General features: G+C 42.2%; 1 protein-coding gene across 1 annotated transcript in view; it reads right to left on the minus strand.

The window, feature by feature from the left end:
• XPO7 (exportin 7) overlaps nucleotides 1-14,604 on the minus strand; it is a 32,856-nt gene extending 18,252 nt beyond the window's left edge. Inside the window, exons 1-8 of the mRNA XM_010294169.1 lie at nucleotides 14,556-14,604; nucleotides 12,830-12,984; nucleotides 11,034-11,127; nucleotides 10,037-10,203; nucleotides 7,864-7,929; nucleotides 4,476-4,580; nucleotides 1,885-2,050; nucleotides 1,256-1,329 (exon numbers count right to left, since the gene is read on the minus strand). Of these exons, the coding sequence (XP_010292471.1) occupies nucleotides 1,256-1,329; nucleotides 1,885-2,050; nucleotides 4,476-4,580; nucleotides 7,864-7,929; nucleotides 10,037-10,203; nucleotides 11,034-11,127; nucleotides 12,830-12,984; nucleotides 14,556-14,604 (876 nt within the window). The remainder of the gene's footprint in view (nucleotides 1-1,255; nucleotides 1,330-1,884; nucleotides 2,051-4,475; nucleotides 4,581-7,863; nucleotides 7,930-10,036; nucleotides 10,204-11,033; nucleotides 11,128-12,829; nucleotides 12,985-14,555) is intronic.
• Between the last annotated feature and the right edge of the window lie 4,826 nt (nucleotides 14,605-19,430).

The raw sequence follows: 19,430 nt of genomic DNA on the forward strand, positions 1-19,430 counted from the left end.
ATTCTGTGTAGTCTATGTAAGAGTGTAGAAACAAATTACAGCAGAGAGAAAAACCACATCACCCAAAGGAACATCTCCATCCTGACAGTCAAAGGTGTGTTCCAAACTCTGCTCCCAAAAACACTGGGATTTCTTCAGATGGAGAACACAGGTCACATAAGACTGAAAATACACTAGGACTGGCAGGGAAAGCTGGTAACACAGACTTGGAAAAGAAGTATCGCACAAGATAGAAGCCTGGCAAGAAAAAAAATTTGAATTGTTCTCAACCCAAACCTCTGTAATTTAAATCAACAGTAAATTCCCAGGGTGCAACTGCAGTAGTTACAGGCTGGTAAACAGGATTTTGAAGAGCAGCAGCAGTTAGTTATGACTAGCAGCCTGCAATCCTTATCCCGAGGCAAAGCCCCATTCCCTCTGCCCAGTGCAAGGACTACCTGCTCAACTGCTAAGCCTCTCATTCTTGCTGTCTCTTACATTCACTGATCAAAGAGGCAGGACAATTAAAGGCGTAATTGCTTCAGATTTCTATTCAGTAACAAAAAGAGTCTCACACTTAAAACCACTCATGAATATCTGAGGCTCTAAATTCAGAATTAGCAAGTAACCCTTCAACATAATGAACAGTGCTGAGAGTCTCGGTGGAAAAAATACTTCTGAAGGACCATTCCCTTCCTAGCCAAAGGCCATGTTTTCATTGTAGCACTAATTATGAAAAATATTTATCAGATAGATAAATGCCTGACAGGCAATTTTTCCCAAGAAGATTCCAACTTTTAGTTCAGTTGTGCTATTGGCCATTTCATCCAACTGGGACATGGCCTAGTTTTAAAGTGTGGAAGAAGAAATTACATTCCTTAGTTGTGCTCCCAGACTTGCTACCTACTCACAGTATGGTTTTAGGATCAGCTTAGCAGTACAGTGGAAAAAATATAAGCTACATCCCTCAAAAAGGGCTTACTGGAAGAGGGAGCAGGCAGACTCTAAGCTACGTAAGGACAAAGAAGTAGGCTGGATTTCCAGCAAACAGGCTGCTCTTCGGTCAAATCCAAAACCTGCAGATGCATCAAAACTATCAGCAGCAGCACCGGACCAGCCTTCCCTCTGTCGCTATGGCACAAGGCAGTGCCATCAAAGTAAAGGTAACTGTCTGAAGTCAGCCTATGGCATTTTAACCAGCTGTAAGTCTCCCAGATGAATCCTACAAACACTTTCTGGTATCAGAGTCTGTAAGGAAAATAAACACTCAACTTACCAGAGGAGAAAACGAAGGAGGGATGGAATGATAAAGATCAAAAAACAACTGAAGGGTCGAAGAATCCAAGAATGCTGAAACAGAACAGAGCATTTTACTGAGAACACCTCCATTTACTGCTTTCCACAGGTCTAACGCTTATTAACAATGGCATGTGTACTTGTCACATGAAGTACCACACTGTAAGAAAATTTCCAAAGGATTTTACATTTTTTTACATAATTGCCTTTCCTAGAAATAAAGTAAACCCACTGGTACTTGGTACTAAGACAAAATTACAGGAAAATATTTTAAGAACACAATCTGTGAAACTGCCTGCAAAATGGCTGGTGAGAACAGCAAGGGTGCTGAGAACAGGTGCCAAGTTATTTGTTACCTACATTTAAAAAAAACAGTTTACTGTTTCTTGAGTTGCAGGTGTAGGACTGGAAGAATAGAGGAGCATTTTTATAGCTCAAGACAGCCAACCCAAACTGAACTGCATTTGTAATTACACTAAGGAAAGGCTGGATTCTACATCTGGCATTGTATGCAAAAGTTTATTTGTTAAGTACAGAGAGGGCTTTAGCAAGTCACCCATGCTTTCAGCTGGTATGCTGTAGATAGCCCTCTTCCTCCAGCAAGATTACCTGATCTCCAACTGGTTGGGATCTGCACAGTGCAAAGATCATCTGAGGACTCGTCTGTTGATGTGCCAATGAAATCAAAGTTCAGGCAGTTATGCGTGAGCTTAAGAAGCTGCATGAGCAGACCATGCTGGCTTTCATCATTTAGATTCAGGTTCTTCCCAGAAGCCTATAAAATATATCGGATTAAAAAAAAGTAAAAAGAAAAAAACAATAATCAAGGTGACAGCTGAGTTTGAGACAGTAATTCAACTTTAAACAGGATGTGGCAATCATAAGGATCATATGCCACACGCACTGACCCCAGCTATCACAAACTTTTACAGACAGTGTGTGTATTTACACGCTTAGTTTTTACACGAGGTGGATAAACATACAGCGCTTTCTTTTTCACTCGGCTTGTACTACACAGGAGAAAAGCAGCCAGGTTTGCCAGCTTGCAATTATACTGTGAGATTCAGGGGATAAGGAAGTTATTATTAAGGTTACACACAAGAATGCATTTTCTGCCTGACAAGCACTTAGCAGCAGGGAATCCTGTTGCTCCACCTAAACCTCATATGGAAATGAGTGCGTTCGCTTTTGTTGCACAGATGATCTGTGTAAGCCCTGCTCCAGTTACAACGCTCTGCTGTGGGCAGGGAAAACATGGACACTCTCAAGTAACACAAAGAACTCGATGGACACAAAATGCTAGGTCATGTCACTGCAGTTTAAATGTAGCACTCATGTCTGTTCTCCAGGGATGAGCCAGCCCCTCTATCCTTTGTATTACCACTCTGTACTTAAAACAAAACTTTCTTCCAGCTTAAGTCTGTTGCAAATAACACATTGCACTGTGCCAACACTGCCAAGACCAGTGCCAGTGGTCACTGGAATGCCTTCCTCACTCTCGCCACTGTATCTTCTGGGGCTGCCTAAAGGCACCCGGTTTTATGGACATGGATAGAGATGTCTTCATTGGTTTCTCGCAGCCCAATCCTCCCCACTCGGAAGGATCAACTTAGAAACTTCTGCTTTATATACAGAAGCTTGAGACGGCTACAGTTAGACAAAAAAAAGATGTAACTTGTGTAGTAGGTGTTTAATCACAGGAAAACAAGGGCGTTGCATGAGACAACAGAAAACATTCCAACCTGTCTTAAACCACATCATCCCAAAAAACAAAACCAAGATGATTAAGAGTTAGGGTGGAAAACCAGAGGCTTCCTCCTGAGACAAGCCATGTCTTGCTAGTCTCCAAGTGCCCATGGTCATGCAGCAACAGTGCAGGCAACAGTTCAGCCAGAGCTACACATACAGGACAACAGTAAGAGTGCAGTTCTGGGGACACCAGGTTAACAAGGTCTGGTTTATGCTTCCTGGCTGAGTACTTGCTGAATTTTCTCCAAGAAGTCTGGGCAGTTATAAGGACCCTGTCCTGCCTGCATCTCCCCAGGTGCTTCTTCTCACAAAACTAGAGGAATCCTGTTATTTCTGAGACCTCTAATTGACCATCAAATGCACCTGAATTAAGCAAATGAATTCAAAAGTCAGAGCTGTTACGGCTCAGGAGGATGGGTGCATGGGAAAGGATGACTAGCGTAACTGTACAAGCCTTGCTTCCTTCAGAAACCAGGAGGAGAAAAGAGATCAAATTACACCCACGTACCCACCTTTATTACTGACAGAACTAGAGCTGCTCATTTTGAAGTACCTTTAAAATAAAATTTCCTTTTCACTCTTTGTGCTATTTGTCAACTTTGACACTTCACTCAGCTGGAGGGATAAAAGCTAAACTAACCAAATCTGCTACTGCTGCTCAGTTTATTGGGGTAGACTTTCTCATAAAGGGCTACTCTGAAAGCACCATTAGAACTCCGTATTAGCTTTTCTGAAAAGAAACCTGATGCAGAATCAAGAATTTTCTTCAGATAATCTACCTGCTTGCAAAACACACATGTGCTAGCTGAAATACACATGCTACTAGCTGAAAGAAAAACTGCTTTTTTGGGGTAAAAAGCAACCCTACTAGCAGAGCATTGCAGCCTTGTCCCAAGGTAAGTACTTTAAAGCAAGTTAACTCATGTGTGATAATTAGGCACAAAATAAAAACCTGGGGAACACAAGACAGTCTAATATTTATCACATGTTAAAACGTCAAGGACAATCTTCACTCCCAATCTACTAAACATATCTTCACTAGCATTTTTTCTCTCACCATGTGGGTTTTGAACTGAGGTCAAAAAGAGACAAGGACTTATTTTACAGTAAACCTCTCTGCCAGTACTGTAAATCAAAGATACTTAAGATGTAAAACAAACATCTCATCTCTTTCCTGATGCTTTAAAAGACAGGAAAGTTTAACCCAAGCCTCATGATCCAGGCATGTATGTTCAATCAAAATTGCTGAAGACAGTTACATTTCTGTATTTGTGTTACGTTCTTTTTTTTTTTCCTTAATACAAACCTAAGTCAAAGCTTTCCTGAAAAGCAAGTCCAGAACATAGCTTTTAGAATAAGAGTACTCATTCCAGGAGAGTTACATCAGAGTCCAAAGTCTGTTGCCCCAACACACAGCTTCCAAGAGAGATGACAAAAGGTGCTTTCCTTACCTGTTTCAGTAAATTGCATGACAGTGTGAAAATATCAAATAAGGATGAATCTCGGAAGGAAGAGGCTATTTTCCTGTGCTTGGTCAGTGGATGAGTAGTATCCGCCTGAGCAAAGAGAAAATCAGCGCTTAGAGTTGATGGGCAGAGGTGGAACAAGACCAGCAGAACCCACAGGAACCCACTTAAGCACTGGAACATCAAGGTTTCCCTCCCCAGAGCAAGGTCACAGCAGCTGGCTGTGACCATCCCCGGGGGATGCACTGCCACTGCAGAACAGGGGTTCTTCCATGGATAAAAATCACATTGCTGTTGACGGCAGGACTTTCCACCTACAATACTTCCAACGCAGTTTCACTGTACCCCTACCAGAAAACAACTGAACTCTCCAAGTTCATTTAAATCTCTTCCGAAGCAGGATTGACAGCCATTACTTTCAACGGCCCTTAAGTCATTTTTAGAAACTTGAACACTGCTTTCTAAAGTGATCCGAACTCCTAAGAGTTAAATCCTACCTGAAGCCGCTGGGCAGACACATGGTCAACTACTAGCAATTATAATTCCCCTCCTGAACCTGCACAGATGAGAAGAAAACTAGAAGGAGAGTTAACCAGTGACAGCCAGTTTGGACTTTGCTATATCTATTATAAATTCCAGTTCTGGACCTCTCACCGCATCAGAATAAAAAGCTGACATATGATCTAAGAGGCAAATACACACATACTGCTCTGTACTGGCTAACAAAGTCTCCAATTGATTCAACCAATGCATTTCAGCACGGGCAAGCACGGGTGAATGGCAGCGCGGGTTACGTCACTTTGTAGAGTACTTTCTAGGAAGGGGAGAAAAGTGAAGTGATACTTCACATCTTTGCCATTTATTTGAACACAGGCCAGCAAAATTCCACTTGCCCAGGACAAGTTACTTGACGGGCAGTTGGTCATCACAATGCATCCAGGATGGAGCCTTACTGCAGCCCCATGCAGAGGCACACAACTTGAATCTCCGTTGCCTTCATGCTTTTGTTATTATACCTCTGTTAACCTTAAATATGCACACACCTCATCCCATAATGCAGGAACCAGTACAGCTCTAACCACTGCAGACCTCACTTCAACGTACTAACCTTCACAACGACCCCATGGAGGATGCAAACACTCTTGTCTCCTACATTATCAGTGAGAAAGAGAAACCCTGCATCACCCAGCAGTTGGTGGCAGATCAGAACTGGACCTAAATTTGTCAGGTGCTCTAACGACTGAATCATCGCTCCTCAGCTCATACTATTAGATTTCAGGGTCTTTAAGAATATGAACGTTATTTACTCTCTCCATGGTTATTACAAATCTCACATATTTCTGGGCTTGTGGCAAATAAGCATTTCCTTTTTCTTCACTATGAGATCACGTGGCTTAAATCAGTGAACTTCAACAATACAGCGGACACTCAGTACCTCTGGGCAAGTCTGTGCAGCACTTACAGGATGAAAACTGATACTTCTAACAGTTACCAGCACTTCATTTTATTTGCACTGTGAGCTTTTGGCACAAAAGCTTTAGTAAGCAGAGCTCTAGAAAAGTCGTCTCTCACGCAATGTAGTTGGAAGTTTAAATAGTTATCAAAAAAGCCTGACGAGAAGCCCCACAAGGGTTTTTTGGGCCTTTTTTTTTGCTAAATACACGTACATGACCCCACTCTCATGAGTGGGCATGTTGGCAGATTTATTATTGTGCAAGTAATGGCAGTTTTAGACTTTCCAAGATGGGTCACTGAATCCAGCCCTGTGCAATTGCTGGCACAAAGTACATTTAGGAACAAGTAGTAAACTGTGGCAGATTTAATATCCAAGATATCAAGAAGAGATTTTTGATCAAAGTCTTTAACTTCGCTGCTTATTTTAGCATCGACCTGCGGAGATTCTGGAACTGGGATAGGTGGCAGTTTCTGTGCTGGCCATTCTGCAAGCAGAAGCTGTAGCCCTGCACAAAGATGCTGACAGACACATATTAATTTAAAGAGGTAAACAGACTTGCTTTCTTTCACTCTTGATGCAAGGAAATGAAGGAATGGCCCCCTGCAGAGATAGGAGTTAAGATTGTACAAAAGTCTGGGCACAGAAATGGTAACGGTAACAAGACATGGCTTAAGAGTTAGGAGGAGAGCCATTATTGATCAGGCCAGGCTCGAAGAATGAAAGTGAATTTGGGGTCTGAAATGGATACAGCTCAGGGCTTGGGAAGTTCAGAGGGGCTAAAATTCATCAAGTCCGTCAGAAAAAAATCAGTGCTTTGCCCTAACCAGGACAAAGCCTCCTCCTCCATTTCCAAGTCAGAAATAATTTAAGGGATCTCTCTGTTCCAATGACTGCATTAGTCAATATACCAGCAAAAATGAAAGGTTAGCTTCCTTAGGAAGATATCAAAATAAAAACAACTTAGTTACGCCTGGTCCTCTTAGCAAAATTAGACATTTATACACATGGCACCCTTCATGCTGTCTTAGAACAGTGGTAGCCATCAATGGTGCTACAGCAAAGTCTGCCTGACTGATTCAGAAAACAATATGAGCTTAAACAGCACCAAGTAAAGCTGCTTGTTCCAGCTTTCAACATAAATACTGAGAGGCAGTGTAACGTTAGAGGGCTCTACAAACCACTGAACTAACTAATCTGGGAAGGCTTCTACATCAACACCTTGCTGCAGGCTGGCACGACTGGGTGGCATGCCAGAGCACACTGTGGGCTCGGTGAGCCCAGTCTTTCTTATGCCAGTCACCCAGGGCCGAGGGCTGCGTAAGGGACTCGGCATTCAGCCCCAACAAACCAGCAGAATCTGAGAACTACATGCTGGGAACACTACGAAATTTTCAGTACTGACTGAAAAGGATGCTTTTAAAATCTGCACAATTTGAGAAATCCTCTTTGTTTCGTCTCCCTGGTCAATACAGAGGAGGGCATGCTCCATTCACTTCTTGGCACAAGTATGCTGTAAGCTGAAACAATGCACTGGGACCGACAACAGAAGGTGCTAGGGATGTCCTCACGCTCGGGGCTTTGTCCTCGCTACGTAGTCTTGGCTAGTTGCTTAGCATTGCTCTTTCCTTTTTCATCTCAGAAGACTACATCAAAATATGAGAGAAGATGGAAGATGCCAGTGAAACAAAACAATTCCTCAGGACAGAAGGTTTCAGCATCTTACCACAAAAGTATGTGACTGCGTAAAAATAACAAAAAAACCCAAAACAAAACAAAACACCCACCACGCAACACCTCCCACACCAAAAAAAAACCCAAACAAAACCCCCCAAACAACGCACAGACACACAGCAGGACACAACAATATGAATGAGAAAATTGGACACTTACTTCACTGAGGAAGGCTGTAGCACTTACTTGATTAATTTCATTAGTTAGTTGGGACAGGATTGTCACTCCTATGATGCAGTGCTCTACACTATCCTGAGGAAGGAAAGGGGGACAGGGAAAGCAGTTAGCAGTGCCAGGATGTTTCCATTAAGCTCCGCCATCACTCAAACACCTTTCTGCTTGGAAGACTTCTAGACATGTTTGTCTAGAAATGCTTTATCTTTGTAGTATTGTGACTGCCAAAAAGCCCATGAGCAATACCAAGCAGAGAATTTAAAATGTGCTTTTAAAATACTTGATGTTGTTAAAGATGCAAAGGGTTCTAAAGAGTTCGGTAACATGAGCTAATAAAAATAAGCTCTTTTTATTTAATAGTTTAATCAACATTTTTGTATTACACCCTAAAGATTTATTTAGTGGTTTGGGTTTTTTTTTTGTTGGGTGGTTTTTTTTTTTGTTTTTTGTTTTTTTTTTTTTTTTTTTAATCAGTTTGTTTAATTTTAATAGAGGCTGTGGTAAAATGTGGGGAAACTTCTGCAACATTAGCATGAGTACTAAAGTTGTCAGATGAGAACTCTGGAAAATAAACTTTTTTCTGCCCCCTTTTAAAACTACAGACCTTGAACAACATGAGTAGGAGGCTGACCAAGTTTCTCCACATGGCTCTCTTGCCAAGAAGGTCAGCCTATCTCCCAGTGAAGGGAGTCCATTCTTCACAGCCTGTTCAGCCTCTGGCTGCACTTGAGACTGCCAACAAGGGACCAATTGTGAAACAAGTCTGTTACAGATACCTCTTCACTAGAGACGGCAATCCATTTATCAAATGATTTAAGAAAAAGAACCTGTATTGTTCCTTTGCCCCAGTTTCTGTTCTGTAACTAATAAATGGTGTTTCCTTTCCTAGTTCCATCTTGGTTAGCACCTTCTGCACAAATTGCCCTGATCTCCAGCTTCAAAGACTGAACTCTTCTGCACAGTAGAGAAATTCAAGCATATTTAGGCTTGGGGACTCGGCCACTTCTTTCCTGGAGCCATCTCTTGGTGACTGTTTCAGTAATTACATGATAGTATCTAGACAGAAGCGACTGGAAGACCCTGCTGAACCCACATCTTTAAAAAAGCACAGCCTCCTTTAGTAGCCAGAACAGGTAACTTGAGCAAATGGGAATAGAGCACTTCAAACTGAACACAGCAGGTAGATATTCACACCATTTAATTAGGTTCCTGATTAAAAAGCACACATTCCCCATGTCACGAGCAGGGAGAGTGAGGAATCTAGCTCTGGTAATTTCAGCTAAGAGCACCTGTAAACTATCTGGGACATAGTTACCAGCCCAGAAAGGAACACATAAATGCCTAAAATAATAGTAGTTAACCTATTTTCTGAATGCCCGCACTCTACCACTCCAGAATTAAACCCTTGTACACATCACACCTCCTTTTCCACACTGGGAAGAATTTCTGGTCATTTTTATCTCTTCTACTGTCTTTCTATGACTTTTGATTTTGGGACAAATTTCAGAGCAAATAAATCGTTTTTTTTTTCAGAATTTACTGATCTCTCTGGGAGGAATTTTCAGTTTGGAGACAGCTGTTGATAAAAACCCGCAGCCTTCTACCTATACAGTTTGGGTTGGGAACAATACCCTATACTGTGGTGACAGCATGTACATTTATGAAACAACACTCAGGACTTCTAAAGAAAATTGTTAACAATAACATTTGCGGAACAGGCTAGCCTTAAGCTACATTTTGTTGTGATAACTCAGCTAAATCTCAACCATGACTTCCATGGATATATCACCCTTGCAGTGAATGAAAATGAGTCAAGCACAGCACCTATTTCTCTCACAGACAATAAGTCCACATGTTTACTAATTTGCACTAATCAGCATGGTGTATTTAAGCTTGATAGCTTGAAAGAAGAATTGTGCAACTGGAACACTAAAAGACTTATCTTACCATTGAATACTAATGGTGGCCGTTTCCAGAAATAAATCTCTGCCCCACCAAACTTTAAGTTATAAAAACTGACCTGTCCTGCCAGTTGTCAGCTGCTTAGCCTTGGTAGTCACTATTCAATCAACAAATGCACAGGAGAAAGACTGGACAGAGGATACTAAGGTGCAAAACAACAGATGAAAATGCATGGACTTTCAAATCCCACAAGGTGTGTATTCATCTTACAAAAAAACCTGACCTGTAAAAACCTTGTGACATCTGTGATCACGTTCCTGAAGACATATTCATCCTTCTGACAGTCAAACCAGCCCAACTTTGTGATCCTGGCATACAACTGGATTAGTGCTTGTGTGACAAACGTTGCCAACTTGGGCCTAGTGGCAAGGTAGTTGAGCACATAGTTCCCTGAAACACAGAGAAGATGTGTATCTGTAGACAAAAAATTGGCAGACAGAACCGAGATGGTAACACTAGCAGGAAAAAAAAGCACCTTTTTGAAAGCTCTTTAAAAAAAAAGTATCAGCACAGTAGTGGGTTAGATGCAAACGTTGACCTTTTACTTACGCCTTTAACATAACCAGAGCTGTGGAACAGATCTGGAGAGTGGTAAGAGACAGGTCAGCGTTCCTAGCTTGTTTTATACTATCAGATTAAGTCAAATCCTCTGTAAGCACATGTAAATAGCAAGAAAAGCTGAAAACATTTCAAAGCCTTTCCTTGGGGATGATCAGCTCCTACATCATTTGTGAAGAAGAAAGCAGACTGAATGGCATTCAGACTCCTTCCTCAGAGGAAAGGAAGTACCACGCATTCTCCAGGAAAGAGCGCCGTGACAGACCCACTGCTCCCTTAGGAAATACTCTAAATGATACTTCAGAGACCCACAAACAATTTTCAGTTTTGAAAGCAGGTCCTCAGAATAGGCAAGCACCATGCATCTTTTATACTCCAAAAGAAATTTATCAAATGCAACTGGTTTAGTCACAAGGCCACAGAATCATCATTCCCTTCCATCCGGAAAAATTCTGTATATTTATCCTTGAACTCCATTAGCTAATGATATAGGTGAAAACGCCATCCAAGAGAAACATTTCTTTGCCTTTTGGGCATCCTAGGGATAGGATGCCCAAACTGTGAAGCACAGTAGCTTGCAGAGAACCTCCCACCCGTGGATGAAAGTCCATACGACAAACATTCACATTACTTAGGTTAGAAAAATTAAGTCTTGTACTTACGAATATCTATTCGTTGTTCCAATGGTAAAGGGTTGTTTGTGCGTGACACGAGTTTTGTAAGGCATGTCGCTGCCAATAGCTGGGAGTAGGATGACTGCAAAGAAAAGAACAAAAAAACAAACAACCCCACAAACAGAAGTTTACTGCACACTTCGGGACAAGAAGATCAAGCACCAATGCTGGATTTTAAGCTAGTTGCTCTCTGAAAATTTGAGTTTAAAGCATTAATTTAACGAGTAAGTCTAAACACTCTATAAAGCATTTATTCTATGTTTTTATAGACACTAAAGTAAACCAAATACTTGAAGAAAGTGTTTAAGTAAAAGCTTTTAAAAATAAGACAACGGAACTGCCACTGAAGGCAGGAGTAAAACTGCAAACATAGTTAACCTGCATGAAGTTACCTTAAATGCCATGCCTGAAAAAGACAATTAGCCCTTTGAGCCTTAGGAGTACGTTACTATACATTAAGAAGCACTTAAAACTTCCACTTGATTACTAAATATAGGTTAAAATTTATTACTTACAGAACAGCACACAGACCACTGAACTGTAATCTAATTCAGGGACACAAACGATGGCATTCAACCACCTAAAACCTCTGGCTGCACTCGATGCCATAAATCACAGCCAGGGAAATGACAAGCATTTTGCGTGCTAATTTCTTTAATACATAGTACTGTAGAAAACTTAGTATCCAAGATGAAGGAAACCTGTTTATTCCAACACTCCCAAGAACAGTCAGGTATAAAGCGAGTCAGATCCCAGACTGAACAAAAAACACCACAACCCCCTGGCAAGGGTCAGAGAGGCAATGGATCACATGCAGAGAATGAAACTGGGCTTTAGGAACTTTTCTTTAAAAAAATGTTATTTGTCCTCAAGTAACTGGTCCTGGTAAACCAGTTACTAGTTCCCATCAGAAGAGCTTCAAATCAATTTGTTTTGAATTCACCAGACTTCAAATTTAACAAAAAGTTAAATAATTTGCTTTGTATAAGTCTGCTAAGCCTGTTAAGTGTCACTCTTCTCCCCATCTCTTCACTGCCTCCTCCTCCTGACTTACTCTTTACAACAGGCTATTTCATGTTTCCTATTTTTGTGAACAAGGCTCCAATGTGATAGATATGAAAGCTGGATGCACATTCTGCCAAAGTAAAACCTTGCAAGATCATGTGGCAAAGCCATTTTAAGCATTATTTATGTTGATAGAAAGTAAAAATCAAATGGCCACTTAAAAAGAAAGGTAAAAAAGTCAGGCAGGATTTACTGCTGACATATTTTACCTCCTTTCTGTAACACTAATTCTAAAGCACATGATCTAATTTTCCCTCTTTTAAACTGCTGGATTATTAAGACAACACTATAGCAGGGGCAATTTTCCAAGGAAACATTCCAGAAGAAACATGCTGATTTTATCCCCTATGAACCTCTGTGCACACCATTTTCTCCCCAAAGCCTATAAAGAAGGCAGTGGTTCCCATCGTCTATGAAATACCACTGCCATAATAATGTTTTCAACTTAAAGCTTGACATGTCTGGGTGGTAGCCTGCAAAGAATGCAGCAAGGCCCACAAGACATTAGAATTGACAACCGTTTGTAGTAATCACTGCAGCAGCATAATTAGCCATCAGAGCCAATGCTTTTTTTGGCATAGGCTGCCCACAAATTGAAATACATGAGAGCACACTGGGCATGCAGTATCAACACTGCATACCAGACCCTGGGGCTAATACCCTTATCAATGCCCAAAATACCAAGATACATTTTGGACAACTATCTTGTTTTTACATACACTCCCTCTTTCTAGAAGAAGCTGGCACTTGCTCAGGCAGTCTGGGCTGTTGGTGAACTCAACCAAGGCTTTCTCTGCCTGGAGTCGTGTCGCAGTGTCTGTGGTCTCATACAGCTGCTTGCACAGGTTCTCTAGCTGGGCTAGGCTCTGGAACACAGGAAAACAAATCAATTAGAAACAAAAGGGTTTACAGGTTAGTTACACAGCAGTTGAACCCAGGCTATACGTATGTCTACATATACATATATATAACTTTACTGTTTGCGCAAAGGAAGGAAAATGCTCACCTCATAGTTTGATCTTCCATCAACTAAGCATGTGTAACCTACTAAACTACCTGTTTAAAAGCTTCATGGCTACCTCTTAAACCTGACAAAGTACCATGTTGCCCTTCCACTTTCACCTTTTTTATCGGAACTTGCGCACCCACTCCCAGGGTCAGTGCTCACCCGGCCTGAATGCACTGCACTGTGCGGCTGATGAGGTCTGGAAAACCTCTTACATCTTGTGCTGTAATGGTGATAATCCTAACCCGCCCGTTTTAAACAGTGAAAAAACATCCTCGAATCTAGTTTTTGTGTCATACAGCATCAAATCCCCCAGAAACTTGGTTTACATTCCCTTTGCAGAGCACCGTAACAGACTTCAACATCCCAGGATGCTGGAAGGATCTCACGTTAAATCTTCCACACTACACATGCCAAAAATACCTAAAGCAGAACAGAGCAAACGAAGAATGAGATGGATGCCTTTGAGCGGCGTCTCTGTGAATGCGTTCAAAGGGAAATAAAACTACCAGGCAGATTCTGTGTGCTCAAACAACTGGAAAATATTTGCCATAAACTGTGATCCAGGCAGATGGTTTCCCCCAGTGAAATCTTAGGTGTCCTAATTAAAAAGTGGCTTCACAGATGGATTTAAATATTCTCTCAGGTTCTTACTGCTAGATTAATAAGCAGGTATTTTCTTACTGCTAGATTAATAAGCAGGTATTTTCTTACCGCTTTAGGGCTACATTCTAGGTTTCCAGGGGTAAATCATTACAAGCATACCATAACTTTTGTGCATTTGTAAAGAGAAGGATAGCATCAGTCACCTAATTTATTTTTAGAGGAGAGATTGTCATGCAAAAGCTGAGCTGCCGACAGGGTCAGCCGAGGGATTTGCGCATATCAGCGCACAGCTCAATGCTTTCATATACAGAAGCGCAGTAATTCCACACCAAAGGCACATGGAAGTTTTTGATGCTTTGCTGCCAAGATGATCATCAGGTAAGACAGTGTTAGAAGAAACACACAGAGGGACTCTCTACAAAAATTCTCTTACCTTGTACCATATTCCAGAGCTCTGATTTTTTATTTTTTAAACAACAACCTCATGGAAAATGTTGCCCTGACAGCTTCACTACTTCAGAAAAACTGGAGAACTTTGCCACGTGCCAGACAGCAGTTCAACATACAGTTCTGTTTTTGAGAAAAGCAAACCCCAAAGACTTAAGCTCTGCACAGAAAAACCCTCAAAAATCTGAAATAAATATAAACCATTATTAACCATATACTATTAAAAACCATTTTAACTCTGGTTAAGCATTTGTCAGCACCTGTCGCTCCTCATTACAAGTTCACCTGCAGTTATTTAAAATCAGTTGGCAAAGTCTACATACAGGAGGGTGCCTGTTTATCTGTGCCATCTTCAGGTCAAGGACAAAACACCATTTCCTCCAAACCTCCAAAATCCTTGCGACCATCATCAATTTGAAAAGCTACCACGACCATTCGGTCCACGAGCATATGATGGACTGAATCCTTGGGAAGTGGCTCAGCCTGGCTCCACTACCCCAGTGGGAAAGCCACAATTCACAGCCCACGGTCCCACGCCGAACTGATGAACACTGATCCAGTCAGAGTAGTTTAAAATTTTGGAAAAAATACCTATTTTTAAGAGTTTTACATCACCCTGCATTAAATTTTAAGAAGCTCAGGAACGGAGTTTCCCTACAGCCAGCTTTCTTCACACCTCTGAGAAATGCTAGTTCTCCACGACTGTCTCGGATGTGGTGGCAATAACCACGTCTCCTTTTGTACGACACTCGCCGTGACAAAACACCCTTGTTTGTGCAGAGTGCGTGATCCGTGCCAGCCTTCTTGCAGATTACAGTTAGTTAACTCCCTCGGAGCCGCAGGAAATAGGCGACCTCCAGAACTCAAACAAAACAAATTCCAAAAAGCCAACCGCACTGACCGAGTAGTCTGTCTGCTGCCCAAGAGATACGGCACACAAGGTCACTGTTAAATGACATTGCCGTCAGTAAAGCACAGTTTTCCTGTGAAAAAAAAATACAGACATGGCAAGGCTAGTCCAAATTGTCCAGAAGTGTGAATGCAGCAACTCAACGGGGAATAAAAGTGCACTTTATTCACGTTCGATTAAACCAAGCATCCAAACCAGTTTTTAAACATATTTTTAATATCACATCTCTCATTGCGCAGTGTCAGCTGTCCAGAGCGTCCCTGTCCAGACAATCCTCAAGTTAAAAGTTCACTCAGTAACTTCTTCCCCATGGCACCCCCAGATATCCAGATGCAGAGGGGGCTGTGGGATGGAGAGTATTTTAGGGCACAAGGAGAAGTACCAAAGCCTACGACAGCAACTCAGAAGGAAAGGTGATGTCCAAACTTAGGAGTTTTCGTCCATTATTTCAAGTTTGTGAATGGCCATTTCTTTTTTTAATTTAATGTGCTCAAATAGATATATATAAAATTATGATAAGGTGTAACCAAACAAATTGCTCTGGTGAAACATCTTTTGGCATAATTTTTAGTGTTGTCTCACCAATAAATTGCTTTTCTCCCCTTGTGTCCTAACTCAATGATCTCTCATACAGACAGGCAGCAGTTGAGCTGCCCTGATACTGCATTCCAGGAGTTTTCAGCACATTTTAATATTGCCATGATGAGGGCAGCAGAGTTCCCCTCCTCTCTGCCAACAGGGTAGAAATCAGGCCAGGCTTACTCCAGCGTCCAGCTTTGAAAGTCAGAGATGTTCAGACATTAGTGGTAGCAAGTAGGTGGGGATTATTTCAATACAGAGACCAGGCAATACCTACTCTTTCAACCAAGATAAAAAAATACCATTTAGTATAATGATTATGCAGGGCAAGAGCTCTGCAAATTCTAGATAAGGACTAAAGCATGAGGCAGCAGGGTATTTGAAACAGGGAGACACTGGCATCCCACTAGCTGCAAGTGTGGGCTGCGTTACAGGACAAAGGTATGCAGCCAGTGAGCCGAAAATAAAAATAGCACTAAAAGCACAATTACAGCTAAGCAAAACTTGCGTTCTTCGCTCCTTTGAGAATGAACAACTCCAAAAACTCTTCATACAACAGCTTCGCAAGCCAGCCGGTAGAAGAAAGCAGTCCTTTGCGCCTAGGGAAGGCAAGGAGGCGTCAATGAGGGCTCAGGGCGGCAGGGAGCGGGTGGGATGGGGACTCTGCAGCCACGGGGCAGCGGTTGGGACGTCATTTTAGGAGAATTGCTGAGTCACGGGAGACAGCCCCAAGTGTCAAACAGCTCCTCCTGCCCCAGCTCCCAGCCTTCCGAATCGCTCTTATCTGGTCCTCGCACGACGGCACTGAAATCCCAGGATTTTTCTACAGTTGCACATACCATATTCTATTAACACACACAAATACGCTTAAAGTACTCTACACAGTAATGAAAAAAAACCCGCCCATGTGATCCAATTTCTCTCATACTTCACACTACGAAGGCTAAACAACAACCTGAAACACCAGTCATCTCCCACACAGGGGCACGTGCCTGAAATGCATACCTAAAAGCCTAAACTGCCACTGAATTTTTCACATAACCACCTCTCAGAAGATTCCTCAACTTCAAGCTCACCCTAGGTGATGACCGCTTCACTTTTCTTCCTTGAAGCCAAGGCCCAAACAATACCTTTTCCCCCAATAAAGTGTGGCAATTAATGTCTATTAATGGAAATTTGCGTTCTATGTCAGTCATCTTCTAAATCCAGTTTCCAGGCAGAACATCTCATTATGTCGCTGTTTACAAGCCTTGAACAATTTTTTTTTTTATTTTTTTTTACAAACAGAAGTTTGTACCCCTTGGAAAAAAAAACCCATAATATTATATTTTTGATCCATCTTCCCAAACTGAAGTTCAGCCCTATCAGGAGAAGAGTCCTCAAGAGCACTGCAAAGCACTGGAGGATAATGCAACACACCCTACAATTGACTCCCAACACTGTTGCTTTGTATGTGGTAGAAGCGTTTTTCAACACAGGAAAGTATGTTTATCAGAAACCAGCAAACTTGACAAATGATTAGCAAAGCTTCCACTCCCCTTCCCCTCGACAGTGACAAGCTGCGAGGGAAGTTTTGTTGCAGACCAGCATCCTGCAGAGAGTCGAGGGGCTCGTTTCCACTGGACCCCTGCACGGGGCAAAGCTCACGCCACCGCAGACTGTGTAAGTCCCAAGAACGAATCGCCAATCCATCAGCCTCAGATGAACTTTGCATCACGTTACTGCTTATTTCTTTAATAATATCAAACACTGAGGAAAAAAAATGAGTTCTCTGTATATGGCACCCTCTTCGCAAGACCCTGGCCTCAGATGTTTGTCCACCGAGAGCAGCTGGGAAGCTCAAAACATGGAAAAAAACCCCAACCTATCAATCTCATTTATGCTACAAGCTACAAAGAAAACTCGTTGCTGTTCAGTGTTTTCCCCATGGTGACGATAAACAACGTGTGATCATCTTTAAAATGATAAATACTACAAGGAAAGCAACAGCTACCTACAAGGAGTCCCTGGGGGATGGCTGTGGAATTGATCCTATATTACACGGTTGCTTAAGCAACGCTCTTTGCATCCAAGGGCTGCAATAAGCTCTAGGCAGGTTTAGTTCAACAGAGTTTGACTTCGCCACACTGACAGTTCCCATTTCAGAAAATTGAGGAAACGCATGCTGTGTGTGGCGTACTCAAGATGGCAGAGCCAGAAAGTAAGCAGGAGCGTATGCAGCCAGCCCTGGTCGCTTGGGGGGAGCGGGCAAGCAATAACCCCACAGATTCAGACATCTAAAATACGAGTATTTGGCTTAACAAGATCAATTCAAACTTTGCTGCTGCCTGGTGGTTCTTATCCTGAAGGATGTGCATTGCTGTAAATCCTCCAGGCACACATTGTTTCCAAGACATTCTTTCCTCCTGCCTTATGGTTACCGACTCCCTGAGCCAGAGATCCTGCAACATGTTTAATACAGTTATTTTTGTCCCAAGCACATTCATCCATTTTAATATCCCCCAACTGATTCCCCCATATGTTATAATGAAAGTCAGACTTCGCAAGTGCTGGGCAACTGCAGGGCAGGCAATGAGATGTTCCTGTTCTTGCTGACTTTGAGCATGCAACAGGCCCCAGAAGTAGTTACCCGTGTACCTCCAGGATGTGGCATCACGGCAGTGGGAAGAGACCATCATCCATTTTTCCTCTCCCTTAGACACTTTATGTCTAGAGAATACCCATTTCTGTATTTGTCAGCAAACATGCACACCCCTAGCACACACAGTGTTAAAGGAAGTAACACGAGATGCGGTGCACGCTTCTCTAACCCCGCACCTGAAACCTTGCGTTCAGTCCTGTGCTGCCACCAGGAATCAGAGCTGCACAGCGTGTGTCAGCTTCTGCTCTTCAAAGCTGTAGGCATGAGCTAGCTTTCCTCAATTGCTTGCTGACTTTACAGCAGAAGAGGGGGGAGGAAGATGCAGCATGCAGTCCGGGCTCCGAAACACTGTGTTTTAACAAATGCAACTGTGCAATGAAGATGCATCGCAGCAGTCAAAGGGCTCTGGTGTTTTAAGTGACTAAGGCTCAGAGAATGCCTCAGGTCACTCGCTGAATGTCAGATATTTCAACCAAAATAAAAAAGCTTTTAAGCTGAGCAATGCAACTAAACTGCCAAGGACCAGGATGATGCACTTTGTAAGTACTCATAGCTGTAAAAATCAAGGTCTGGTAGCTCATCATCCTCATTTGTTAAGAGAACCTGAACAACAAATTGCCCATTTCCATTTACGCTACTAATAACAGAGAAAGCAAACCTACCTACACCCTTCCAGCACATCTCAAAATTATTTATGGCAGTAGTATTTTCAGGCACCTCCCTGCATCTCTGGGGGAATCAATAAAGAGCTCTCATTTCTTTCTCCAAGATGAATGGTCTTCAAGCCCAGACAAAACAGGGCTGCCTTCAGGATTCAGCCCTGCCATTTTACTGTGCAATGCTTTACAGCGACTCCACACCCCACCCCACAGAAATACTTCAAATTAACAATAACACTTCCCGTAACTTAGTACTGACAACACAACCTTGTATGTTATGCAGGGCAGTTTCTATCCCGAACAGTTTAAAGAGGAGGAACTACTTGTAGTTATCTACTTGTAGTTAACTTGTTAAGTACTAACGAGAGATCCCTGGCGGTGTAATACCTAGGAACGGGTGAAATACTGAATTCTACCCCAAGAAAGGCCGCTCCTCCTGGTGGGAGGACTCAGCAGGGCCCTAGGGAAGGAC

This window comes from Phaethon lepturus, unplaced genomic scaffold, assembly GCF_000687285.1.
Source record: "Phaethon lepturus isolate BGI_N335 unplaced genomic scaffold, ASM68728v1 scaffold41849, whole genome shotgun sequence".
Taxonomy (NCBI): Eukaryota; Metazoa; Chordata; class Aves; order Phaethontiformes; family Phaethontidae; genus Phaethon; species Phaethon lepturus.